Below are 27,652 nucleotides of genomic sequence, written 5' to 3' on the forward strand. Positions count from 1 at the left end.
ATTTGTGATGGCACTAAGGTCGTGTGGTTTTTCTACGTAACATTTTTTTTCATTGAATTTCAGAAGCGAGAAATCTAAAGGGATGCTTTGCTATCTTGGATTAACGAAATGGCTGTACATGTATAGCATATCCCACACACAACACTTTTGTGTCTCTGCTTCTTTCCCAGCACTGCTCCACATTTGAATTCCTTCCCACCATCTCTTTTTTTGTCTCCCAAGCTCTTGTAGTAACCTTGCTCGTTTCGCGAACACGTGTTCATCTTTTATCTGAAGTGGAAAACGGCCAACCGCAAAGAGCACTTATCCATGACATCTTTGACTCTGCTGTTTGTTGCTGGCTGTTTGACGTTTTTGGGGCCTGTGCACAGAAACTGTGTGTAAAAAAAGAAAAAAGAAACCATCTGGCCATAGCTTTGCGAGGGTTTCTAAATGATTTCCATCAACAGCTGGCATCCAGCTGCTAAATCGGCAAGGGCGGCTCGCACAGCCGGCAAGAACACTGTAATGACCAGAGGACTTGACGTTCAACAGGGCAGAGCGATAAATGATGAACGACTGAGATTGTGAATGAATTGCATTCTTAAAGAGCTGAATAAAGTTCCACTGCCCCCTACCTATGTTTCTAACTGCAGCCATAAACCCGGGGCCTACTCATGTGCATTGTGAAAATTCTTAATTATTCTGACTTGCTGGTTTTCTGTCCGGATGCCGCTTGGCACAGTTTCAAGGGAAGCGTCATAGTGTAATTGCTGCTAAATTTGGTTTGTGTCACACTCGCACGCAACACTTGCAGTCTGCAGAACTCAGGCACAACGCAGAGATGCGCCCGAATCGTTGATCGAACTCGGGACATTTTTTTTTCTGCGAGGCCCAAGTCTTGCCACTGTGGCCACCTTGCCGTCCTAGCTTGGCCATCGTCGCTGTCGGCGGCGACCGCAGCGGCGTGAGCTAGCAGCCTGAATCGTGCGATCCATAGTAAACAAACAATCAGCCGCGGGGCTTCGTGAGACTGAGCGCGCAATGGAAAAATCTCTGCGGGGAGCGTGGGCTTTGACACGTGGACTCTCTTGGGTGCAACCGGGTCCAGGGTTATTGTTTTAGCTTGTTCTGCCCTTTTTCCATCGATTTCACTGCTGGCACTAATTGCAATTAGTTGATTTGTCACAGTCGCAGTCGCCGGACGCGGTTTTCACGAGTGGCGAGGATGGGGGCTACGCGACAGTGTTATTCAGCGCGGGGACGATGCATCGATTGAAATCAGTTTGTGCGCTCAACCGACGTGCATCGAATGTGTAGAATCGTCAGGATATTTCTATTTGCAGTTATTGGCAACCAATAGTAATTCCTGTCGGGGCACAGAACGTAGTGCATTTTCATGCAAAAAAAATAAGATTTTCACAATCCCACTACAAATCTGGCAATCTTAGTTTGATTCCCGTCCAAGGATAACATCAGTGCCAAGCGATACCTGAACTGATCCTGGGCCTCCGCCAACCCCCCCCCCCGACTCCCACAGCTGGATGAAGGCCTCCATAAGCCATCGCCATCTCTTAACGGTCTTGCGATATGCAAAAAAAAATCTAGCTCCCGCACACGAGCTTATCTCATCGTATTCTTAGGTTTTTTCGGTAAAGTCACGTAGGTAAAACATTAAAATTAAGAATAGTAAAATAAAAATAAAAATCACGACGTTTCGGAGGCAACACAAGCTTCACAGCACGATTGATTAATTTTTTACCTACGTGACTTTACCGAAAAAACCTAAGAATATGAATCCTTGCAGTCACGACAGCTTCAAATCTAGAACTTATCTCATCGCTCCATCCCGATGTACTTTTCGGGCTGCCACTACTCCGTCGTCGTTAGTTCTCCACATGTCAAATGCAAATGTTGAATCAATCGAGCTAGAGTCAAATAAGTTCAAAGTCAAAATTTAACGATGCTTTTTTTTGTGCCGTCATTGCCAACCGGGCTAAAACGATCGACTCATTACGCTTGAGAGCCCGGTTTAATCGCAGGCAGTGGCTGCAAACCGGATTTTAACCCAGGCTCTCAGCGGTGCCAGCTCAGTGGCTCTCTGACATTGTATTATTCCCCAAAGCCGCCCGCCATCTCATGTTAAAAGCAGATGCTCGGCATACCATAACACTCAAGCCCAGCCCGGCTCTACAACAGCCAGAAGCACACAACCCCGTGTCTGCTGTGTGGGTGTCTGGGTGTGTGTGTGTGAGTGGAAGAATGTGTGTTGTCAGAGGGTGTGGTGTGTCTTTGTATTATTTTTTGTCAAACATATTCGCCCCTGTCTGCTGTGTATCTCTATCTACGTGTCAGGGGTGTGAGGGTATGTTGTGTTTGGCACCTGGATCTGTCCCCTGAGCTCCTGCCAGCGGTCGTTCGACACTTCGTGTGGCCTTAAAGTGCACCTATCCTGGCACAAGCATTGTAGTGATGTCACCGCCACCTAGTGGCGAATGGCGGTTGTTGTTGTGTGTGGAAGAATGTGTTGGAGGGAATGGCGTGTGTGTGTGAGATGTGCGTGTCTGGAGTGAGGGTCTGTGTGTACATAAGTGATGTTGGCGTACAATTGCCAAAGCTCTGGTGCTATATTGGGATGTTTGGCCAACACGTGACAATTTACATTGGTTTGGCTACGCCGGGTAGTGGAGGGTTATACGACAAAAGTTTGGCCAGATGATTTAGAAGCCCTGTCCATGTTGGCTACGAACGTCATACTACGTGTTCAGTTGGCCTGTTAAAGGCTGCATGGGAGGAGGCATATTTGTGTGTGGGTGGGTGTGTAGCGCGCTGCGCTATGAACCCGGCGACCCGATTCCCTCTCACTGCCAACACCAATGATGATTATCTGAACCTGTCCTGGGCCTCCCCTAGGTTGACTCAGCCTCAAATGAGTAGCTGGTGCGATGTGTAAATATCGTCACTAGGGAGACAAAGGCGGGCGAGCGTGGTGCTGGCCACCCACCCCATCATGTGCCGTGCCGGTCTTCATAGATGCTCGCTAACAGCACTTGCCCCAACAGTCTGTAAAGGCTACACGGTTGGGTGGGGCGGAGAGATATTTGTATTTATTTAATGTGAGTACGCACTGAGGCGTGATCCTGTCGTCTATTATAAAAGCCAAAGGTCAACAACGCAACAGAACGAAAATAGCTAGAGAGAGCATTGCCTAAATCCAACTTCTGAATTTAGCGTCTTCGCATCCGGTGGTAGTGGTGGTGGTGGTGGTTGTGGGCTGCATCCACCGCCACACCTGTCCCCCCCCCCCACCACGGTGCTCTCTTAAGTGCCTCGCGTATCCGCTGGCTGCTAATGGCCCCCTGTGTACGACTCGGCGACTGCGTTTGGTGTAACAAAAAACAAAACAAAATTCGGTGAGCATTCAGGCGGCATCGGTGCTCCTGTCTCCTCTGTACAGCCAGTGGTGAACATTCCACATTACTATGGCGGAGAGGTCGGTCAACTCGTAGGACAATCACTGTCGTGTTGCCCGCAAGGCGGAACTCGTATCTGTTTGTCACTGCCCCAGAGGGACGATGGGTTGCATTATTTATTATGTTGTACGTATGTATGTTGAATTTCTTCCACACCGTACGTAGCCAACCGTGCTAATCAGAGGTGTGGGGGTGAATGACAAACAAGCTAAACACAAAAAGCAGTTCTAAATAATGAGTTTTCAATCTATATTTCAAAGTTATCCTAATTTACCCAGGAAACCCTCACTGAGTCTCATGACTCTTTTTCAGGAGGGTGCTGCCAAGTCGTCGCCGTCGGGGGGCGGGGGGCGACGATTGTTCAGTATAATCCCGACTGATTCCATCTCGTGAACTTCCAATTGGGAGCCCCACCCCCTTTACCACCGTGCCACCTGCCCTAGAACTGGTGAGAAATTCATCGGACAGAGATGCGTGCGGTCCCGGCTGGAAATAAATAGGCGTAAAAGTGTCGATCCCGGATGCGTGGTCGGGTCGTCCCGCGTCGTATTGTTGTTCGGAATGATGTCCGACGTTTCGGACATGGTGCCAAACAGCACGCGGCACATCCCAAGAGCACGGAGGAGAGCCATACAGTGGCGAACTGCGGTGACCTACGTCGCCGCGGGAGTGGTAGTAATGCGCGCAAAATGTGATTTATAGACACCGAAAGAAGGGACTTGATTTGGTGGTGCTCTGAACACCGCATGTGGGAGATTGTGAAAAGTGCTGCCCATGTGCGTGCACGCATGGTGACATTCCGTGACACGCCGCGGTACGATGGCAAGAACCGATCCAGTGGTACACAATCGCACCCCTTTGCTCTCTGTAAATCACCTTGTGCGGAGTTGTATTTCCCTATCGGGAGAACATGCTAGCAGCTCCATTGCTTTGTCGTGTCTGTCCCTTATCTCCGTGTTCTTAGCGATTGGTTTCCAGATCCCGTATGTGCTTGGCGTGTTCTTTCTAACGGAGAACATTCCTTCGCTCGCGTTGCCCGACTTTTTAATTACCTCCCATTGTCCGTTTTTCCCAAGCTCTAACAATAACCTCACTCAACTCCCGCACCTCCGACTAGCATGGATGGCTACGTACGGTGCGAAAGAAGTTCAACGTACATACATACAACTCGAGCAACGCGTCAGCTCTCATCGATTGAAACTTTGGTAGCTCCGGTTGCTGCTGCCCACTCAGTGTCTCTTCTCGCAACCTCTTGTAACAAGCTCGCTCAATTCTGGAAACTTCTTAACTCTTATCTCTTACAACTTTAACGGTGCAGCTTGTTGCTGTCCGCTTGACATTTTTTGTGCTCTGGGAGGGAGGGGCTTGACACGCATTGCAGGCCGGCCGGCGTGCCAAAGTAAGCTCGTAAAGTTACTTTTCAAGCGGGCTTTTCACACCGGGCCTTTCAAACCGGCCCCCAAAGCGTTTGAGGGCATCTGGCGGTAGCTTTGTAACCGTACAGCTGTCGGTGGAAGGGCAGCGACAACAAAAGACAAAAGATAACTCCCGTGTAGCCTCTTCGCAGTCTGTCGGTGCGAGTGCAGTTTCGCGGGTAGCACCTGTGAAGGGCGGCACGATGGGTTTGGTGTGAGGCCATCACGCCCGTGGCCTCTCGTTCTTCTGAACCCAGCAGATGAATGAAGATGGCAGGACAGCAATGGATTGTCGAATCGGTCTGTGTGAAGTGTTTTCAAACCCGCCCCTATGGGGATGGCTGTGAAAAAGAGCTTTGTAGCACATCGGATTTCTCCAGGATAAATAAAGTTTCCGATTCTGTGTGCTGGGTTACCATGGTTTGCCTCTCACACGAATGGGTGAAAACAACCCAATGTAGCACGACCCTTCTCAAAACAATCAATACAATACACACTGCCCTTCGTTTATCATAAACAAGTCATGCTGACTCTCAAGTCTCTTTCTCAGAAGGGACCTGACACTGTGATGTTTGGCCAATTCCATTCACGAGTGTTTGTCGGACCCTGCTGTGAAATAGTTTTGAGACTCGGTGAATTGTAATGGTCTCGTTCTTGTTATAAGTTTTAGTACATTGCCTCCCAGCCTACCTGCCAGCCTCTATATTACAATCCAGCTTCTATAATTTAATAGAGGGGGCAGGGGTCGGGATGAACAGAAACTCCGCAAAAGTTCAAATTTGGCATCACGTGACCGGACGTAGGGGGGGAAAGGTTAACTCTTGGACTCGCTGCCCCCAACCAAGTGGGGACTGCGTTGAGGGGGGGGGGGATATTTCTATGGGGGGAGGGTGGGGGGTGGAAAGGAGCGGAAGGGTAACAAACATACTGGGAGAAGACCAAAGGCAGAGGGAAGGGGGGGGAGTCGGGAATATATTTTTTGACATCCGCTCCCGATGATCGTTCTGTACCGCGCGTGGCTCTGCTTCGCGCTCTTTCCCTCCCGAGTCGCCGATTTTGCCGAGTTCGTTAACCGCCTTGCCGTGGGCGGTGGCTGCGCTGTGTGTGCCTGAGGCCACAGCCCGCGTTGCACACCGCATTTACTGCCATGTCGTGACGCCGGGTGGCGTTAGCGCGGCGCATTTATGCAGCTGTAGCCACACGTGACCATACACGAGATCTGTAAAGAGCGCGGTGGGTGGGTGAACGTGTGAGTGGGTGAATTAATGAGATGGTGAGCGAGTGGCATGGGGTAGGTGGTTGAGCGAGTGATTGAATGAGTAGGTGGGCGAGTGAATGAGCGATTGATTCGGTGAGTGAGTTAACGAGTGAGACTGTGGGTGGGTGGATGGATGAGTGTTTGTATGGGTGAATGAGTGGGTGAGCAAGCGTGTGAGCGAGTTGAGTGAGAGAACTTGTGAGCGGGTGAGTGATTGAGCAAACTGTGTTGGACGCTGAGTGAGTGAGTGGGTAGGTGGGTGAGCTAGTGATTGAATGAGTAGATGGGTGAGTGACTGAACGATTGATTCAGTGAGTGAGTGAACAAATGAGACAATGTGGGTGGATGGGTGAGTATTTGTATGGGTGAGCGAGTGAATGAGTAGGTGAACAAGCATGTGAATGAGTTGCGTGAGAGAGCTTATGAGCGCGTGAGTGAGTGAGTGAGCCACTGTGTTGGACACTGAGCAAGTGAGTGAGTGAGTTGGTGAGTGGTTGAGAGAGTGACTGAGTGAATTAATGAATGAATGAGTGAGAGGGCAAGGGCTGATATGGGCTCCCACGACCCAACCGTTGCACCTAGCCCTGGCTTTTGTGTCCGTGAAGGGTTTTACGCCGCTTATCACCCAGGTGTGGCCTTGTACAACGGATATTTTACGTGTGATACAATACCGGAGTGTTTATCTTGTACTTCTTCCTCCTGGCATTACTCTCATTCATGTGGGGCTCTGCCATCCAAGTCACTTTTATTACCGGTGATGAATAGCAGAATGGTTGTGGCATCATTCCACGTTTTAGTTGTATAATATCTGTGCAAACATACAGTTGCTTACGCTTCGTGTACGCAGGAGTTACATGAATTGATGCATTGTAGGACCGTGGGATTTTCCGACGGCGTGGAAAGGCCTTCATTCAGCAGCGGAGTGATTTTGGCTGACGATTTTTTTTGGAACATGCCAATATGATGCAGGCAGGTCTAAGCCTGGTCATTCTTGCGGTACTAGTGCCATCCTGCATTGTTATTGTTGTACCTGTACTGACTGATGTCATTCTCTTTTCCTGTGCCCCCCTATTGCCCCCCTACTTCGTATGCTCATCACCACCAACACTTTTTCCACCTTGCCACCACCTCTTCCACAACCATCACCGCTACCACTACCACCTCCTCCACCACTTCCTCTTCTACCACCATTACTATTACCACCACCACCACCTCCCTTCTCCCAATATTCCCTGCACTCCCCAAACCACCCGCAGCCTCCACACCGGGCCGCACCAGGCTGGAAGACCGGAGCTCGCCGGAGAGCCGCGCCAACTCCACCCCTCCCCCGGCCATGGCAAACAAAGCAGGTACGTGCCACGTGGTGGCGACGTGACGGTGGTGTTGTGCGGCTGCTTTTGCAACCGCCCCACACGCACACACACACACATGATCGCTGACCCATTTATTTCCGTAACTTCCTGTTGTAAAGGGCGGTTGACTAGACACCTCGGCTGTCGTGCCACTCGAGCTCGCGCGTGTTGCTGGCCGGTCGCGACCTGGCGGTGTTGCTACCCACGCTGTGCCCCGCCAGCCAGCGGCGGGATGAGGCTTGGTAGGCGACCCGCTCACCGGACCGCCTCCACCCGCTCGTTGTGCGCCCGCAGGCACTGATAACGGCGGTGCCAAGACGGACGAGAGAGTGCGGTTGGCCAAGGAGAGGCGGCAAGAGCTAGAGAAGATGCAGGGTGAGTGGCCGGAGGTGCTGAGTGGTGAAGGTGGTGTACCTGGCCTGGCACAGGCGCCGTGGTGACGTCACTGCCACTTAGTGGCGAATGGCAGGTGTTGTTGTGTTGATGATGGTGGGCACGATGGCGATAATAATTTTCATGATGGTGCTTTTGCTGCTGCTACGGATGGTGCTACGGATGTTGATGATGATGAGAATCATGATGCAGCTGATAGTGATGCTGCTAATGATGATGGTCGTAATGATAATGAAGGTAGTGCTAGTACTGATGATGGTAGTGATGATGATGATAATAATGGTGGTAGTGGTGATGCTGCTGCTTATGATGATGGTAGTTGATATTAAGGATAATGAAGGTAGTGGTAGTCCTGATGACGATGGTAGTGATGATGATGACGATGATAGTGATGGAAGTGAGCAATCGGCATATCTACAAGAACTGAGTGTTAATCTTGTCGCTTTTGAAATTGTATTTTTAGTTGTAAATTTTCAAGTTTATTTGCATATAACTGTCTTTAGGAAGGCTGCTTACCTGCTGCGATTAAATCAATACTGGACAAAGCTGATAAAAGTATGCGATTTGACAAACGATACCGCACAAAGTTGATTCGTGACTCAACACCGGTACTGCCGCAGTGGCGACCGCTTAGCGTCTTCTGGGAACGCACGCAGGTGGGGTGGGCACTCCTTAAAAAAAAACAAAGGCCGGTGGGATTGACGGCTTGATAGGAGAGAAGGCCAGCACTCATTGTGACAAACTTATGTGTGTTTGTGTGTGGGCCCCGAGCGACAGTATAGCGGGTATCGCACTGCACTTGGAACCTGGCGGTTATCAACAAGTGCCTAGTGCGGTGGGCAATGTCAGCACTGGGAAGACAAATGCGGCCGGGGCGTGGTGTTATCCACACCACCTCTTTGGCATGCCGTGCCGGCCTTCGTCGGTGCTCGCCAAGCAACACTTTTCCCAGCAGTTTTTTTAAAGGCTACCCGGGAGATCTTGGTCTTTGTTAGACGGTGTGCGTGCTTGCGCGAGTGTGAACGCGTGCCCACGTGCGGTCATGTGACTGCGCTCAGGCTCACGGCAGCGCGTGACTCGCCCTCGCGTGCGTGCCGTACCGCTGTCGTGCCCGGTCCCAGGGAGGAGGAGAGGGGAGGTAACCTTTGTCATGGTCACATCGTGCGACCACACTCTTGAATCGAAAGAGGTGGTTGAAGATAATGGCGTGATTCTTGAAGTCATACAATGCATGCAATTTTTGATTCGTAGACCATCTAAAAGCAGCCTCGTCTGAAGACGCTGTGCACAATACTGGGACATGTCCATCACAGCAAAGAGGAGGTATATATATACTGTACTGTATTTACAGTATTGGTGGAGCAGTGGCACGGCTAAAGTTGCCCGTTGACAGCGCTTTCGCCGCTCGTTGCGGAGGCGCGTGGTTCAAAACTGGCAGACCGCCCTGCATGTAACCACGGGGTGTATTAACCATCAACTACTACGCGCCTTCTGCTTGACAGTAGACGAGAGAGATCCCAGGATGTTGGTCGGAACGGGTAGACCGCTGTGTCCCAGCGCCTTTGTCCGAATGTACAAAGTTTAAAAAATGGCACTGCATATCGATTTACCCAAACTACGGAAGCAGCAGAGGAAGGGTTCGTGCGGCCAGGTGTGGTGGCATCAACATTGGCCCTGATGACTTTGACGAAGATTAAACTGTTGCGGCAATTGTCTGCAAATCCACCGGCGTGCTCACATTGGTTTCGTTTAACCGGCAGAGACCTTCAGGGACCGGGGTGGTCTCATTGGCAACGGTGAGCCGGGTCACAAAAATTACAAAACAGGAATTAACCTAAATACAGAAATACAACAAGGAAAATAGAAACAAAAACAACTTTTCAGAACTACGGCGTTATACAATAAATACAGTAAAACCTTGGATTGTGAGTAACTTGGTCTGCGAGTGTTTTGCAAGACGAGCAAATTTTTAAAATAAATATTAATTTGATAAACGAGCGAGGTCTTGCAATACGAGTAGTACGTGTATACGCTTTGTCTGCCGAGCGTCACGTGATCACAACTGATATACGAGTGCTTTGGATTACAAACACGTTTCCGGAACTAATTATGCTCGCAATCCAAGGTTTTACTGTATATAATACTGGCCTTAATAGGTGCTTGCTAACAGCCCCAACAGTCTACAAGGATATTATCTGTGATCTTTGTCTAAATAGTTTTGTTTTTCCCTGTGTCTGTGTGTTTGTGTATTTGTGTGTATTTGTCTTTATGTGTGTCTGTGTGCATCTATGCATGTTTTTGTCTGTCTATTTGTATGTCTGCGTGTGTTTGTGTATTTGTGTGTCTGCGTGCGTTTTGTATCCGTCTGCGCGTGTCCTTGCTCGTGTTTCTATCGGCGTGTCCACGTTTGTGTCTGTGTGTGCGCGTGTGCGTATCTCTTGTCTCCGTCCGTGTGTTTCTTGTCTCCGTGGCGCACTTGCGGGGCTCGTGGCGGGCGCCAGCGTCGCGGGGGGAGCTCTTCCAGGAGAAGGAGCGGAAGGCGCGCGAGCTGTACGAGCGCTTCATGGCGGAACGGCGGAGGAGGCTCGCGGAGCAGAGGCAGCGCGAGGAGGAGAGGCGCGTCGCCGTCGACGAGAAGAGGAAGCAGAAGCTCGCCGAGGACAAGGCGAGTGAGACGGCGCACGGCGCGTGCCCGGGCGGTGGGGGGGGTGGTGTGTGTTTGTCTTTGTGTGTGTGTGTCGGCTTGGCATAAAATTAGTACCTAGTGCGGTGTGTAAAAACATCGCCACTGGGGAGACGAAGGCGGCCTTGGTTGGTGTTGGCCACCCACCCCCTCGTTTACCGTGCCGGCCTTCATAGGTGCTTGGTAACGGCACTTGCACCAACAGTCTGTTAAGGTAATGGGGGGTCTTTCTCTTGTGTGTCTGCCGACCCGAGTTCGATTTCTGGTCGCGATTAACATCATTGCTTATTACTTCTTCCCCGGTTTCAGATATTTGTCACCAATAATATGATCTTTGGTCGGGAATCGTAACCCGGGTCGTAGCACAGTGCACTAAACACAACTCCGCCTCTTCCCACACTGGCGCTCAATAAAAGTTTAGTAGGGCAGTGGAGTTCTCACAATACAAAGACAAATATCCCCCGTATAGCCTGTAACAGAGTGTTGGGGCAAGTGCTGTTAGCGAGCACCTACGAAGGCTGGCACGCTACACGAGGGGGTGGGTGGCCAGCACCACGCCCGGCCGCCTTTGCCTGCCTAGTGGCGATGTTTTTTACACACTGCACGTGGTCCACATTTGAGGCTGAGTCGACCTAGGGGAGGCTCAAGAGCAGTTTAGATAATCGTCACTGGTGTTGGCCATGAGCGGGAATCGAACCCGGGTCGCCGGGTTCATAGCGCAGTCCACTAACCGCGACACTACCGCTCCCCACACACGTACACAAACGTACACACACACACTTCAAGGCTGCCAATGGCGACCTTTGGTACCCAGCTCAGCTGCCAGTGCAAACGAAAACATACAGGGACACCAGTCGGGCCTAGGGAAGGCAGTTTGTAAGTTAAATATTGCCGCAGAGCTTAATTATTTATTTGTGCAATCGCTCATTTGGTCATCTGTTTGATCTGTGTGACCGGTTTGGTTCTTATAGGAGCGCCCTTGCAAAATGCATGAGCATTGATATGTTGAACTCTGATTATTACCGCGGTCAGAACCCAATGAGACAAAAGCCTAATGTTGCAAGGTGCAAGACCTGGGGCAAGGGGAGGGTGGTGGTGGTGGTGTTGAGGGTGTTTGTGGGGAGCGGTAGTTCAGCGGTTAGTGTGCCACACCATGAACCCGGCGACCCGAGTTTGATTCCCGCTTGCGGCCAACACCGGTGACGATCAACTGAACCGGTCCTGGGCCTCCCATAGGTCGACTCAGCCTTAAATGAGTACCTGGTGCGGTGTGTATACATCGCCACTTGGGAGGCAAAGGCGGCCGGGCGTGGCGCTGGCCACCCAACCCGCTCGTTGTGCCGTGCCGGCCTTCGTGGGTTCTCGCTGTAGCAGCACTTTCCCCAACAGTCTGTTGAAGGCTACACGGGGGATCTTTGTCTTTGTGTCGGCGCAGGCACGATACGAGGCGTCCATAAGCCGAGCTCAGGAGAAGGGGCCCCCCCGTCGAGACCCACGTAACCGCTGGTCGTGGGGGGGAGCGATACCCTCCAACCACACGGCCTCGCCGCGCAAGCACCTCGGTGAGTGAGCCCGTCCCCGCTACCTTAGGCTCGCCTGCACGCTCACCACCGCGGTGAGAGAGCGTACCCTTCACCACCGCGCACGCACCCAGACACGAACAAGTGCCATGGGTCCTTTCTTGCCAGTGTCAAAGTATATCCATTGGTTTTACCCTTTCTGTTAACCAATTCTTATATTTTGATACTGGCAAGAAAGTTGCCACGATGTATCTGCTCGCCACGAGCTATAAATGCTCTGATAGTGCATTGTCCTTGTGCTGTTCGCCTTTTGGCGTCCTCTGGTCTGACACTGGTTGAGACTAGGCCCTAAAGAAAGCTGTCTCTGGTGTGGACCAGTCAGTTTCAAAGACAATGCACATATTACCAGAGCATGTTTTTGTTTGCATGTCCACCGCAAGTATGTGTGGATAATGCAGATATGATTCCTTGCCATAGGTTTCTGTTGGGTGTTTTAACATCTTAACACCTGTTTGATTGCCAGAAAGGGTAAAACCAATGCTTATATTACTAACAAGTTTGTGGATGGGTGGAGAGGGGTGGCGCAGTGTGGGAGTAGTGCATTGAGCTTTAAAGCAAGGGGCATCCCGTTTGAGTTTGACACCCTGTCACGGCCTGTCTTAGGTCAACCCAGCACTGAAAAGTTTACACACCTGGTGCGGTGTGTAAACATCGGCACTGGGGAGACAAAGGTTGCTGACCGTGGCGCTGGCCACAACCACCTCCATGTGCGCTGTGCCGGCCTTAATAGGCGCTCGCAAACAACAATTTTGCCCCATCAACATAAAAATCGCGACGCGGGCTCTCGGCGCGCTCCGTGCTCGCGTTTGCATTTCAGCGCTGAGTTACGTCCCCCGTTGCTCAGCTGATTTGGGTCACTTTGGCCTCTCCAAAGTGCAGGCGTCAAGCGTGCGCGCCCGTTGCGTTTTCGGCCAACAAGTAATCGTTTTTAATGCAGCCGCCGTTAAATCTTCGGCTCTTTCAGGGGAAGCACACCAAACGATTGTCGCTTGGTCAATAAACCGGAATTGACGGCTGCGGCCCCCGGAGCACTTTCTGGCACCACCGGGCAGGGTTCACCGCCAACATTCAGAGGGGAGTAGAAATCACTCCTCTGCGCATGCGGCGTGGACTGTGCGTGTCGTGTGTCCAGTCTATGATTTGTCCTCAATTATTCAATTACAATTGTTAGACGCACGAGCTAACTGGCCACGTGGCTCTGCGGTTGAGCGAGCGGCTTGCAATCATAATAATAATGATAAAATTTACGTTTGTATGGGGCTTTCCATCCATCGCTCCCAATGTTGGGGGTTTGAATTAGCCCATCACCCCAGGCGTGATAAAACAAGTACCACTTTGTGCTCTTAGTTCTTTCGGTAAAGATGCAGCAAATCTGGCTGTGACGGTCCCACCTGATGACGGAGACTTGTTTTGCCTCCGAAACGTCGTGATTTTATTATTTTATTTTTATTAATGTTAATTTCATTTTTTTACCTATGTGACTTTACCGGAAGAACTAAGAGTATGAATCTTTGCAGTCACGAAAGCTTCAAATCTAGAATTACCACTTTGTGGTCAACAGTACTTGTCCTATGGAATGACTCACCCCTGCAATAGTGACGTGGAAATTCCACCATTGGCTCGGGATAGCAATCGGGAAATGTACACCACCTCAACGCTCGGTTGAGCGGGAATTAACTTTTTTGCGGGTTGTGTTTTGCGCGTGGCTTCCAGACAACCCTGACCGGCGTTCCGTCTCCACGGTGAACCTATCACGACACCCGCCGGACTCGGTCGTCAGCAAGAGGCTATCGATGTCATCGGCAACGCTGTTGAACTCGCCGGATCGGCCCGGTAGGGGAAGCCGCGTGTCTGTGCCGGGCACACGGGGCGCCGCCCCAGCGACGCGAAGGGGCACGGCCGCTGTGCACGGCGCAGGTTCGGGTGAAGCCGAAATCCTGCGGTGGAGCTCCCAATTCCGAGCACACCGGCGCGCTCGACATCGACGTAAAGCAGTCGTGTCGATTCGTAGTGCCCCGACCTCTTACAAATATGGTAGTGCTGTTTGTTGCTGGCCGTTTGACGTCTTTTGGCCTTTTGGTGCCTGTGCTCAGCAACTGTGTTGATAAAAAAAAGTTAGCTGCTGCGGCGGTCGCGGAAACATCCACGCAACAGAGCGATGGAGTTGCGCGCTAGCGATCGCTCAGGTGCGTGGAGCTGGCCTGGCAGTGGGGGGCAGCGCAGCGTCGTTGCCTGCAGGCGACGCGATCCGGTGGCGTTAGACGGCGGTGAGGGCGGTGACGCGCGGTTTCATTCCTTTGCAGGCGAAGCGTGCCGGAACTAGCGGCAAGATGCGCCGCTGAATTTTTACCCGTTTTCATTTCGTACGGCGCTCGTGTACCAATACTGTCCTGTGCCCGGTCACCCAGACAGCTCTCAATTTCATAATTAATTCTTAGAACATCCCCAACATTACCACCTCCACCTCCCCCTCCCGTCTGCACCATGTCACTCCTCCGCTGCCTTTTCCTCCAGCGTTAGTTGAGGGAATTTCAGGCCGACTGGGACAGTCCAATCGTCGTAATCGTCCCTAGTTATAGAAGCGCACGATCAGTTTCTGTAAAATGGTCAAACATTTGTGGTTGATCCTCCCCCTCCTCCTCCACCTCCGTCCGGTTACCGTAGGTTCGTCCGGAAAGAGGAAGAAAACGAACGGTAAATCCACCGAGTAATGAACGCGTGAGACACGCGCACGCGCTTCCGTGCAGATGCTTAATCCGAGGCCGCAGCATGTCATACCTTCCCTTCGATGCGCGACTCGCCAACCCCCATCCAACCACCCACCGCCTCCATGGACACACTGTGTCTGTACTGTCTGCAGTGGTGTGTCCGCTATGGGGTGGTTATAGCGTTGTGTCCAGAGCGACTTGCGCTCGTTTGGATAGGTGTGTGTCCACAATGTTGTATCTGTCCAGGTTGGAGTATCCTGGAGTAGTGTGTTTAATGTGATGGGTCTGGATCGTTGTGTCTGTCATGGTTTGTCCAGCCTGATGTATCCGTATTTGAGTATCTGTCCAAATTGGTTATGTCTGCCTAAATTCGTGTGTATATGTGGATCGGTGTGTCTATATTGGTGTGTATGTGTGTATCGGTGTGTCAAGTTAGGTGTGTATATGTGCATTGGTGTTTCCGTATCGGTGTGTATATGTGGATCGGTGTGTCAAGTTAGGTGTGTATATGTGCATTGGTGTGTCCGTTTCGGTGTGTATATGTGGATCGGTGTGTCCAGTTGGGTGTGTCTGTTTGGACTGCTCTGCCCGTATCGGAGTGTCTGGCTTGGTACGTGCAGCGTGCGTCGTCCGCCCATCAGACACCATCGGCTGCCCTCACAGCCCCCACCGCTGACCCCAACTCGCCAGCACTCATTATTGTTGCCGGCAAAACTCCCGTTTTTTGCGAGCTAACCATCTCCTGCTGCTTCAGCGCCTATCGTGTGCATGCACGCGCGGGCTTTTCACGCCGAGTCCGCATTAACGGCCGATTCATTTTCACGCAGAGTGGCTCCAACGCCTTTCCGCCACGCGCGGTGCTGATGAGCTCTAATATTTCCGTATCGTCGTCAGCGCCCGTGTCCCCCGCCCGTGTTCACGAGTGGTAGCGGCTGATCAGATGTACATCGATATTCGGGGATCGGCCACGTAAATGATGATGTGGCCAATATTGTGTCGTTGTAAGCCTCCGACGCGCGACATAGCCAAACGAATTAAATTGTCACGGATGCAATCGATTAGCGACGGGCAAGTTATTATTGTTTAAGCTCACTCTCACTGGTTCAGTTGAAGAATGACTTTTACAGCTAAATTTTGTAATCGGATTTTGCGACGTTTCACTTTGCCTTAAACTGCACCAAGCATCTTCAGGCTGGACTAATGGAAGTCAGAATGTCAGGAAAATCTGGCCAGATCGTTGCGAGGCCTAACCCAAAAATCGATTCCTAATTGTAATATCGGCTGCCAAAATAAACACGTTACATTATATGTGCGCCTTGGACGAAAAATAAATGGTAAAAAAAGATACTTTAAATCCAAAACAGAGTTAAAATTTCGAACACAGCACATCAACTTCTGTCACAATCAAAACAAAACAATGTTGTCATTTAAAAATTCCAGTGACTAAAAGTTGCTTTTCAGATGAGCTTTAAACATAACCATCATAATCCAAGTCTCTGATGGCCTGGGGCAAAGAATTCCATGGCCTTGCTGCAGCAGCGGAGGAACACAGACCTCTCTCTCAGCCGTGGAGCGAAGCCCGGTCTTTAAGGGACCAGCGAGAATCCGGGGTCTGACCAATGAAGGTCACGTACGGGCCCATAGCAGAAGAACAGATGCACTTTATGAACCGTTTTTCTGTCTTAATAATCGCACTGCCCGACCCGTAGGGACCGCATTGTGCCAAGTGAAGTCTTGGTCTGGGCAGTGGTTCCATGACGTTGCTTTGGGCTTCGGCTTTGCCCGCTCAGTGCCACTCAATGCTGCCAATTGTGTGCGTTGAACCTCCATCGGTTGAGTTTTTGGTTATTTTTAACTGTGTGCCTTTGTGTGCGTGTGCGCGCGCGATTGTGTGTGTAAATGTGCATGCGTGCGTGTATGTACGTGTTGGCGCGCGTATGTGTGCATCTGCCTACGTATGCGTCTTTGTGTGCGAGCGCGTGTGCGTGTATGCTTCTGTGCGTTTTTGCGTGTCTGTGTGTGTGAGCGTGCTTGTATGCGTCTGCCCGTCTTGCGTGTGCGCCCGTCTGCCTGTGTGCACGCGTCTGCGCTCCCCAGGCCGGCGGTCCCAGCTAACGCCGATGGAGATGAGCATCGTGAGCCGTCTGCTGACGCCGACGCACTCGTCGCTGGCGCGCAGCCGGAGTGTCGCCACGCTCTCAGGGGAAGGCCACTGCCCAGGTACCGGCCTGCACGCTGGCCAAGCACCTAGGCTGCACCTCACAGCAGACTGCCGGCCAAGTCGGCCCAACCAGCCTGGGCAAAATCTAGCTTGGATCAGCCCAGGCCAGTGGAAGAATAAATGAGCTCAAATGTTCGCGCTAGCTTCAAGCCTCGTTGGTAGTTTTTTGTCATTTCTTTACGGGCGAAATTATAATGGTGAAGGTGCTGCCCTGTAATGTCTTGCTCAAGACAATGCTGGCAGAAGAGCCTCTGTTAGATGGAGGGGAGCGCTAGAGAGTGAGCCCCACTCGAGAGGTGTTTTGGCCTAGTCTTCCACGCTGGCCAGACGTGTTTTTTTTTTATTTTTATGACGTATTAGAAAACGTTAATCAATAAAACGACCATACGTGAACTAATTTAGATTGATTTTAAAAAGCGTGAACGTGTTGTTTTGGAGTACGTGCAGATATGTTTATTGATAAAAGTATTGTTGACAACAGATACCAGACAGAAAAATCCAAACTCTGGAAGTCCAGCGGCCAGTTAAAAGAAAAATAACACGAGTGGACAAAAGCGAAATCAATAGCACTCAGTGGAGCTTTCACAACATCGGTCAAAGTTAAAATGATCGCGTCTTCAAGTGCCAAATGTAATTCAGCAGTGTGTTAATTGGTGTCTGTAGCAAAGGGACTGGCACTGACCCCCCCCCTCCATTGAATCCAGCAAATAGATTATAACGGGTTCATAATTGATTGTTGGGTTAGGCTGCGTAACGATTTGGCCAAATGTCTGTCGAAAGGCATTTACAAGTGGCCTTGCCCAAAACAAATCAATTGTGAAGAATCGTAACATTGTCCGAGAAAATCTGCGCGATAGATTATTTACTGGTGAGCCCGAGCGTATTAACGACATCTTGTGACTTAATCTTGCGGGGATTTAAAAAAAACCCATGAACGTCTCAGTCCCTGAAATATAACCACGAGTCGCTAACCCCCCAAGTCCTAACGACAATAAAATAATAACTAACATAGACCTGGACTTACCACACTTAACCCGCTTGTCTAACTGTTACTTGACCTCCAGCATGACTGGGCTATTAACACAAACGCTAACCATGGTCCTAACAGTAACCATAACAGCCTAAATGACTCCTATCATCATCATCATCATCTTATATTTAAAACTTAATACCATACCTCGCACATGTATACAACAAGGGCCTGCAGCAACAACGGAATTGAGAGGCACAATCTGGCCAAAACATTCCAATGTAGGATTACAGAGCTTGGGCAATTGTTGATGCCCTCGCTGCTTTCACCGCTTTGACTGGTTTCCTGCGCCTCCGAGCCATTCTTTCGTGCATTACAAATTCAGAATCGTTCGTTGAGCGGAGCTCTGCGCATAGGCATCAGCTTACTACTTAGATGCGCAAAGAGTCTTTTGAGGCGACCGGTAACATTCTCATCCTGAGGTCAAAAAATGAGAGTGATCTCCTGCTCGAATGACCATTGAGGCATCGGCGCTCATCTCCTATGTTCGGCCCTGAGCTGCTAATGGGCATTCCACGTTCCTATTCATTGGGGGCAATTATATCCACAGCGCACCAACCACTGTTGACTTCCCCGCAAAGTGGTTCTCATTTTATGGACCCCTTTAGGATTGATGATGATGATGGGCCGAGTCAACCCCCGCAATCAGGATTTGAAGTCGTCGACGCAAACCCTCCGATTTGCGAGCCGCTCGCTCTACTGCTGAGCCACCTGGTGTGAAGGCCCACGTCCCTTTTCTCCTGCCTCGATTCAAATTGTTAGGAGCAGAATTCCCAAACCCTCATCTCGACCCCGTTGGCCGACTCATCTTTCTGTCCGAGACCACGGTATTCCCACATCTCACTCGTTAACCTCGCAAGCAAGTCCCGACGTCAGCCGGCAGTCTCAACGTGTGTGCATCCACGTGTTTTTTTTTCCGTTTAACATTTCCATTTTTGTTGTTGTATGCGTTCTGCTGGCCCTGTGTGACATTTCAAGCCATCCCTGACATTTTTTAACAACATAACAGGTTAATGTATGTCTTTGTGTCTACATGTATGAATAAATATACGTACAGGGTTCGCAACAAGTTACTTGCTCTAAAAGATAGAAGAGTTATACTATTTATCGCCCGTTTTTTATTCCCCTGCCGGATTAAGGCCTCCCCCCCACACCTTGCCATTCATTAGGAGTTTAACACGGAGGCTTTCGCGACCAATATCGTCCATAATAGAGGGTTTTTTTGGGTTAGATCGCGTAAATATATAAATGTGTCATTTAAGCCCGCCACCACACGACACAGTCGACTAGTAAGGGTTGTTATGTAAACAGAACGTGCCAATTTGTCACTAGCACAGTACACCGGTGTGTTGGAGAGCCAAGCCACAACACTTACAATCTGAGTACGACGTTTAGCCAGTCATTACAACTAGCTTCATCAGGCGACAGCCACGTTTGTGGAGATATCCACCTGTTTCGTTCCTTATATAGAGGCGTAGATGTGGTGATGGACAAGATTCAAACTCGGGCACCCGGCGGGTTCAATGTGCAGTGCGCCAAGCACTGTAGCTTGACAAGATACGATATAAATTTTGTCATGAATCCAATTACATTCCTACGTGAAGGAAGTTCTCATATCACTTGCATGCCACGATGACAAAGCACACATTGAGAAAGCCTGTCTTGAGTGACTGATGTAATATTTTATAATGTTATAGAAAACTTCAAATCTAGATTAAAGTTACGGAAGGTGATTTGAAGCTGAAACATTTTCCACAAATAACATTTTAATACCTGCAGAGCCAATTGAAAGTGGGCAAAGCCCTAACCTTAACCTTTGGCTGACTACTGTATTCTACAGATTATAAGATGCTTCGGAAAGTAAGACCCAACCCTGATATCAATAACGTAATACGGATCTCTGTCACAAAGACAAAAACAATTATTTGCCATATAGCCTTAGGCTGTAGGGGCAAGTGCTCTTAGCGAGCACCTATTAAGGCCGGAACGGTACACGAGGGGGTAGGTGGCCAACACCACACCCGACCGCCTTTGTCTCTCCAGTGGGGATGTTTTCACACACTGAAAAGGTACTCATTTGAGGCTGAGTCTACCTAGGAGAGGCCTGGGACCGGTTCAGATAATCGTCGCTGGTGTTGGCCGTGAGCAGGAATCGAACCCGGGTCGCCGGGTTCATAGCGCAGCGCACTAACCGCTACACTACAGCACCCCACACACACTAACACACACACTCACAGATAGTAACCACACACTAGCACACGCGCCTACCAGATTATATGAGACGCATCCCTAACTTTCGCTTGAAAATACAGAGGGGGAAAAATGCGCCTAATTAGTCCGGAGAATACGGTAACACAATACAATGAACATAAGCAAATATAAGTACCGTAAACTAACATCAAGAGCAAGTAACTTATGACGGACCCTGCACTTAAACTCGTGAGTCCCGCATGTTAACTCTGTTCATGTAACCATGATGCCAAGCTGTGCATGATGCTGAATTGCTCCTGTAACATTAACCGGTCAGCGCATGTGTGCGCGCCTGTGAGCGAGCGAGCGAGCAAGCGTGAGCGCGTGTGTCTGTGTGTACGCGTGTGTCTGTTGAATCCACCCTGCCATCCCACACGGAGCGCATGTTGTGTGTGCATGTCGCCTGCATGCACGCGCGGGGTGGTAACCGCATCTCACCTTCTCTGCTTGCGTGAGATTTTGCCTTGCTTTAACTGCGCAGCGTTAAGCCAGCCGAACCACAAGTCTGTCTGTCTGTCTGGCCCGTAGGCCCTTAATCATCATCCTCATCATTATCTACATCAGCAGTGTTATTCGCCATCAGGAATGCTCTCTGCCTCGCAAGCGACAGGTTCTACCTTACATCGTGTCCGATCTGGCCATGGCAGGTGCACTTTTCACAAATGGAAAATAAAATAATCTCAACGGGACTGGGGTGCATCGCGACATACATTGGAGTACATCGTCAACTCGTGGGTCTTTGCGTGAGTCTGTGGGTCTTTGCGTGAGTCTGTGGGTCTCTGCGTGAGTCTCTGGGCCTCTGCGTGAGTCTCTGGGTCTCTGCGTGAGTCTGTGGGTCTCTGAGTGAGGCTGTGGGTCTCTGCGTGAGTCTCTGGGTCTTTGTGTGAGTCTGTGGGTCTCTGCGTGAGTCTGTGGGTCTCTGAGTGGGTCTCTGGGCCTCTGCGTGAGTCTCTGGGTCTGCGTGAGTCTCTGGGTCTCTGCGTGAGTCTCTGGGTCTCTGCGTGAGTCTGTGGGTCTCTGCGTTAGTCTGTGGATCTCTGCGTGAGTCTGTGGATCTCTGCGTGAGTCTCTGGGTCTCTGCGAGAGTCTCTGGGTCTCTGCGTGAGTCTGTGGGTCTCTGCGTGAGTCTGTGGGTCTCTGCGTGAGTCTGTGGGTCTCCGCGTGAGTCTCTGAGTCTCCGCGTGAATCTCTGGGTCTCCGCGTGAGTCTCTGGGTCTCTGCGTGAGTCTCTGGGTCTCTGCGTGAGTCTCTGGGTCTCTGCGTGAGTCTCTGGGTCTCTGCGTGAGTCTCTGGGTCTCTGCGTGAGTCTCTGGGTCTCTGCGTGAGTCTGGCTCTCTGCATGAGTCCTGCAGCTGCCTTAACTCAATATTTTATTCTGGTCTAAAACGAGGCTGGTTGTGCACTACGTGCTCAGTATGGTGATGTCATATGACATGCATTGCATGGTGGGTGGGCATTTTTTGCCTGGGACGCACCATCATCATTGTGGCCATCATCAGCCATGACCAATCCACTGCTGGACCCTATGCATGAGCCGATTTCATAATTTCCCGTCAAGATCGCTCCATCTCAATTTTAAACGTCTTTTTTTTCGGAATCTAAATTAGCAATTGTGCCGTCAGCGCCGCGTCGCGGGAGGAAACGCTCACAATAGTCAGCGCAGGTCCCCCCTCCGTGTTGGAACATGGTCCCTGGAAAGGAGATATCACAGAGCCACTGTGGTTCATTAAAGTGGTGACCTCATATCCACACTGTACTTTCCGACGCGTCTCACTGCAGAGAAATGTCCATAACTGAATTTTGTTACTTTTTAAACTCCAATTTTTTGCCAATTTAAGTGACAAACTTAATGCGTTTTTTTTTATTATGTGTCTGTGCATTCATTAGGAACCAGTCTCACTACACGCTTGGTAAAATCCCAGTTTGATCCCCAGATTGAAATCTCAAACACCTTCTCCTGGATTACCAGCCAAGGGATATCAACGATGCCGGGGTCAGTTTCCTCAAACTCTCAGCAACCCAACAGCGTGTAAAGATCGGTTTAAACACGGATATCAACCCGCGGTGTTTCACTCTCGATCGATGGGTTTTATCATTATTGATGGCGAGGCATGTCAAGATGTTTCAATGCACGCCACGATTCCGCTCACAAGAGCAAAATGCGATCAACGTTTTTCGCTGACGAGCGTTGCGATCGATATTCTCGGCTGACGTCAGTTCAATAGGCAGAACACTTCTTCTCCTTTTAATTAATTACCGCCCGACTATTGATTGTGGGATTATCGCTCGTTAATGATTAATACCCACTCAGATCGTGCAGCGGCAGCATCAGTGTGCTACTCTTAATTGGAAGATTGCGTTCAAATCCATCTCGGAAGGTAGGGGTGGTGGTGGTGGTGGAAGTTGAAAGACCCTGAGCCGGCACTGCTGAGATGTTAGGTTCTAATCTGGGTTTCAGCCGCTGCTTGCGATTAAACCGGTTTCGCAAGAGATGTGAATTGGTGATCTAAACCCTGTCTTCAGTGACTTGCATAGAGACCCGTAGACTGACTTAGAGACCTGTAGACTCACATAGAGACCCTGTAACTGAGTTGTGATTAAAACCGGGTTCTCAAGTGCAGTGAGTTGATGGTCGCAACCCAGCAAACACCAGTGATTGCTTTTTTTTATAGACCTCTGTCATATTAAAGATGGTTTTACATCATTTTTTTAATGGTCCGACTTATTTTTAAAAACATTTCTGTGATATCCACTTTCTCTGCGAGTGTCCCAATTGGATTCTTCGCTGCATGATACGGTTCCGACACCACAATTGCGATCAAATTCAGAAAAATACAAAAATATTTTGTTTTCCTTTTCTCCATGGGAGTTGAATCGGCCCTTAATCTCTCTGGGGGTCGATGAAATGAGAACCACTTTGTGAGATGTCAACAGTTTTTAAACTTTGGATGTACATTCGTCCCAACCATAATAACATGGAATTCCCACCACTAGCTTTTATGGCTCGAAATAAAAGATGAGCATAGCCACATAATCTGACTTTGATTCCTGGCCCGGGCCACTACCAGTGGTGAGTGATATCTGAACCGGTCCTGCTGTCACCAACCGGCATTGACCAGCCTGGTAAAGTACGGTCAAACAGACCCAATGACCGCAACACAGAATGATCAGGCTTTCATCCAGCAGTGGATTAACTAAGGGCTGTGTATCATCCTGTCATGTCACTAGATTAACATTACATGCGATTCGGGCAAGACTTGTGGTTTAGCGGCGTTGTTTAACAAACCCCTTAGCGAACTAACCTTGCTTCCACCCTCCGTCTCCCTGCCGCCCTCCCCACCAATCTCACACTGATCCAGCCTCCAACGGCGACCGCCCTCGCGCGACTCCCCACCCCCTTCCCTGCGCCCCGCAGCGACCGGCGTGATTAGCACAGTGTGTGCCGTCATCGGCTAAAACGATGGCGCAATATGAAAGATTAGAGCCGCCGCCTCGCCCGTAACTTGGGTGATGTGTGCCAGCCCATGAGTCCGACCTCTGTGAGGGGTAACCTGCAAGGGGCGACCAGGATGGAGCTGTGGGTCAGGGTCATGTTAGGGGCATCTGTGTAGGGGCATTCGTGGTTGCGCTGTGTAACTCCCCGACTTGTGTTGGGGTTGTACCGCGCGGCGTTGGTCACGATGTCTGACGTTTCGCGCCACGTGCCGGGAGATTTTTCTGGAACTGATTGTAATAAAAATGTGTTTTTTATCACGGTTGCTGAGAGCCAGGCTCAAAGGCTCGTAACGCCATGCGGACCGTAACAAATGGCATAATTCAAGTTTGTAATAGATGACGGTTAACTCGCTCCTTGAATTGAGAAATATTATGAGAGCTTGAGAAAAGAGACGATGGTAGGTGATTCTCAGGAGGCGATTTAGCCTTCGATCTCTCCGAGGTCCATAGAAAATGCGTACCTACTTTGCGTGGCATTGTCAACCGTTAGACTTTGAATTGGGCTCACCCCCCTACCATCGGATCGTGGAATTTCCACCACTCACCATGGTCCCGGTGCTGTAACCAAACAGAGCACTGGCGCTGTGGCTAAACTCAGTTCCTGCCGTAGCTCCCCCGACACGTGGAAAGCGCGGCGCTGGGACGACGTGCCGAACGGCGCGTGGCGGTGGGGCACAGCCCGAAAAACCGCGCGTCGGCGAGCAAATCTCTTGGGGCAGGCCGCTTTACCGCCTGACCTCAAACGTTACGGCCAACGGGTTCGAATTGATGACGAAACGCTTGCGGCAAATGCGGGGGGTGGGAAGCACCTTAGTTTATTTAAAATTGTTTAGTTCTGCGGTGGTTAGGGTTCGGGGGGAGATATATGAATGGTTCCCGGGCAGCTAGTCTCGCGTAAATGTATTCAGGTCCCCCTTCTTGGTTCTTTTGGTAAAGTCACATAGAAGGGAAATAATAAAATAATAAAAATAAAACAATAAAATAATTCTCACGACGTTTCGGCCACAACGCAAGCAGCTGTCCTCAGGTGAAGAACAAGTCTGTCGGAACAGGTCTGTCGGAAAGACCTGTTCTCCACCTGAGGACGGATGCTTGCGTTGTGGCCGAAACGTCGTGAGAATTATTTTATTATGTTTTATTTTTATTATTTTATTATTTCCCTTCTACGTGACTTTACCGAAAGAACCAAGAAGATGAATCCCTGCAGTCACGAAAGCTTTAAATCGAAATGTATTCAGGTCCCGTCGTAATAACCCCAATTGCGTGTAACATTCCGGCGTGCCGTGTGGAGTGTTTGGTTTTTTTGGGTCTGGAGCAACACAAACGAGACGTGAAACCCATCGCGATGATTTGGCTCGCCGGTGGCTTCTGCCACGTATGTTGAGTGTGGGCAGCACACGTAAACCCGGCTCAATTTCAATGATTTTAATGTGATTTTCTTTTTTCTGTTCCTCCTCTCTCCTCTTTCCGTGTGCCCACACTTTTTTGTTGCATTCACGTTTATTTATTTTACCTCCGTTTATCTCCCTCCCGACTATTTTTCCGCACGGCTGCTCTTCACGCGTCTGCATTAACCACGCATTTTGCTCCCCCCCCCCCCATTCCCCCGTGGAAACCGCTCATCCAACCTTCCTCTTCTCTGCGCCACCCCTCCGCATCCTCCACCCCCCGCGATTGTCTGCAAACCCACGTTCCCACGTCATTCAACTGACTCTCGTTAACATTTTATCTCTGCTACTCTGTTGCATCTGCCATTGTGTGTCACGCGTGGATTGCTTGGGTACCCATATCCACACCCCCCCACCCCACTGCCCCCGTTCCGTGTGTCTTGGCGTGCCTGTCCGCGCGCTTGCTTTGCCGCATTCTTGCACGCGTGCGTTTGTGCGTGCGCCTGAATCTTACACACACGTGCGTGCTGGCATGTGCGTGCACGTGTGTGCACTTGCCCCTCGCGCATTCATCTGTCCCCATGCGTGCGTGAATCCATCGCCCGTGTGCCTGCTTGAACGAATGCACGTGTGCGTCTGCGCGCGTGCCTGTATGCGTGCGTTCGTTCTTCCTTGTCGCCTGCGTCCATCCCCTCCCCCACTCCACGCATACGTGCGTGCGTGTGTGTGTGCGCGCGCACCCGCGTGCCCGCGCACGTCCGCACGTGCGCTGCGCATGATTTAACGGGCCAGTGTTCCCGGTGTGCCCTCGCTCAGCCTTCGCAAGCCCCGCGCTGACCCCCACACACAGCAAGCAGCAGCACCGACACCGCAGCCGCAGCCAGGAGCGCCGGTTCAAGCCGTTCAGCACGCCGTCGCCGCTGGTGAGGCGCGCGCGGGCGACCCGGGCGGGCGCCGACCGGCGTCGTCCGATCGTCGACCGCTCTTAAAAACGATGGCGGCGCTCTTGACAGACGAACGAGTTGGGGGAGTGATGGGAGGGGGGGGGGCACCGACCTGGGTTTCAATGTAACGAGCTGGCAACAGGTTGGCAGGCGTCGCACACGGGCAGCAAATGTGTAATGATTTTCCACGTGCCGTTGTTAGGACCATGACGTGGCCCAACCTAAAGAATCAACTGTGAATAATAACACCGCCCTGTCCGTCGTACCGACTGGTACCCACTGGGCGACGGGATTGGTGGCGCGGTGGTGACGCTCGCGCCTCGCAGCTTGTAGGGCCTGGGTTTGAGTCCTGCCTTGGGGGGATGCCCTTCCATGTGCAGTTTACAACCCTCCTGGAAAAAGAGTCCTTGGACTCGGTGCGGCTCTCCTGGAATAAATAAGTGATTATTACGAAGATGATTATAATTATTATTATTCTGCTATGATGATTTAAAACACAAGACGAGGATTGACTGTGGCCCCGCGTATTTCCCGTGCAGGTGGAGCGGTTAAAGAAAGAGAAGCGGATCTCGTCTCCAGGCGCAGGGCTCAGCGCCTCGCCGATCCTGCGCCCTCCCCGGCGTTCCGAGCCCCCTCCCAGGTCCTCTCCCCCCTCTCCCTGGTAGTGCCCTCATCCCCCCTCCCCTCTCTCACCCTCCCTCTACAGTCCTTGCTCGTCGTTGTAATCGTTATCATCATCGGCAACACATTTCCTAGCTACTGATAGAATTCTACGGTTAACGCAAAACGTGTGTTCTCGTAGACGATGCGACGATCCCGTGTTTGTGCGTTGGGTTAGGTCACGTGGCGCTAGCTTCATGTCGTCGTTAACCCACCGCCACCACCCGACCAGACTGCCCCGTTCACACGTGATTTTTGCACGCGCGATTTTTGCACGCGCGACCAATGCAATCGTCAAAAGTGTGCGACCCTCCTCCGCCTCCTCTTCCCTAACCGGTGCCTTGAGACTTTTCACGACCGAGTCCAACGTTGACGCCGCCACGACGTGTCACGTTTGGGTCGGTCGACGGTCCGGCGCTCACCGATTCGCCCCACCGCTTCACCGGCAATCGGTCACCGCCGCGTCACCCTCCCGCGGTGACTCGACACGGCCCCCCGGACGCCGGCGCGTTCGCCGCCTGTCGCAGGGGTTTTCGCGGTCTCGAATCCAGCTGGCCCGCCCCGGTTGTATTACCGTGGGCGTGTTAAACCTCGACAGACGTTCACAGTCGCCCATTGTGTACCTACGTCACGGTCCCAATCTGCCAAATTTGACAACGTTGCACAACGCAAATGGCTCGATCGGGATCACACGCAGCAACACATCGCCCCCGGCCGCTAAACTACTTGCACGCCGCGTCTTTAAAACTTAGCGCCTTCCGACACGGTCAGCCCCGCACTGTAAGAAACGGCGCGAATACCAAATGTGCTGGGTTACCATCGG

The 27,652-nt window shown here is 51.0% G+C and overlaps 1 protein-coding gene across 14 annotated transcripts in view; it reads left to right on the forward strand.

Annotated features, from left to right (window-relative positions):
• Positions 1-27,652, forward strand: part of LOC144734211 (uncharacterized) — a 67,344-nt gene that overhangs the window by 32,737 nt on the left and 6,955 nt on the right. For 2 of the 14 annotated variants that reach the window (XM_078616323.1, XM_078616314.1), the window contains exons 2-11: positions 7,382-7,474; positions 7,772-7,852; positions 9,122-9,193; positions 10,372-10,535; positions 11,989-12,115; positions 13,847-13,966; positions 14,798-14,827; positions 16,939-17,061; positions 26,018-26,148; positions 26,709-26,830. In XM_078616323.1, coding sequence (XP_078472449.1) covers positions 7,382-7,474; positions 7,772-7,852; positions 9,122-9,193; positions 10,372-10,535; positions 11,989-12,115; positions 13,847-13,966; positions 14,798-14,827; positions 16,939-17,061; positions 26,018-26,148; positions 26,709-26,830 — 1,063 coding nt within the window. The remainder of the gene's footprint in view (positions 1-7,381; positions 7,475-7,771; positions 7,853-9,121; positions 9,194-10,371; positions 10,536-11,988; positions 12,116-13,846; positions 13,967-14,797; positions 14,828-16,938; positions 17,062-26,017; positions 26,149-26,708; positions 26,831-27,652) is intronic. The other 12 variants (XM_078616326.1, XM_078616320.1, XM_078616315.1 and 9 more) reach the window with 11 other exon arrangements.

Source organism: Lampetra planeri, chromosome 50 (assembly GCF_965212315.1).
Source record: "Lampetra planeri chromosome 50, kcLamPlan1.2.h2, whole genome shotgun sequence".
NCBI lineage: Eukaryota > Metazoa > Chordata > Hyperoartia > Petromyzontiformes > Petromyzontidae > Lampetra > Lampetra planeri.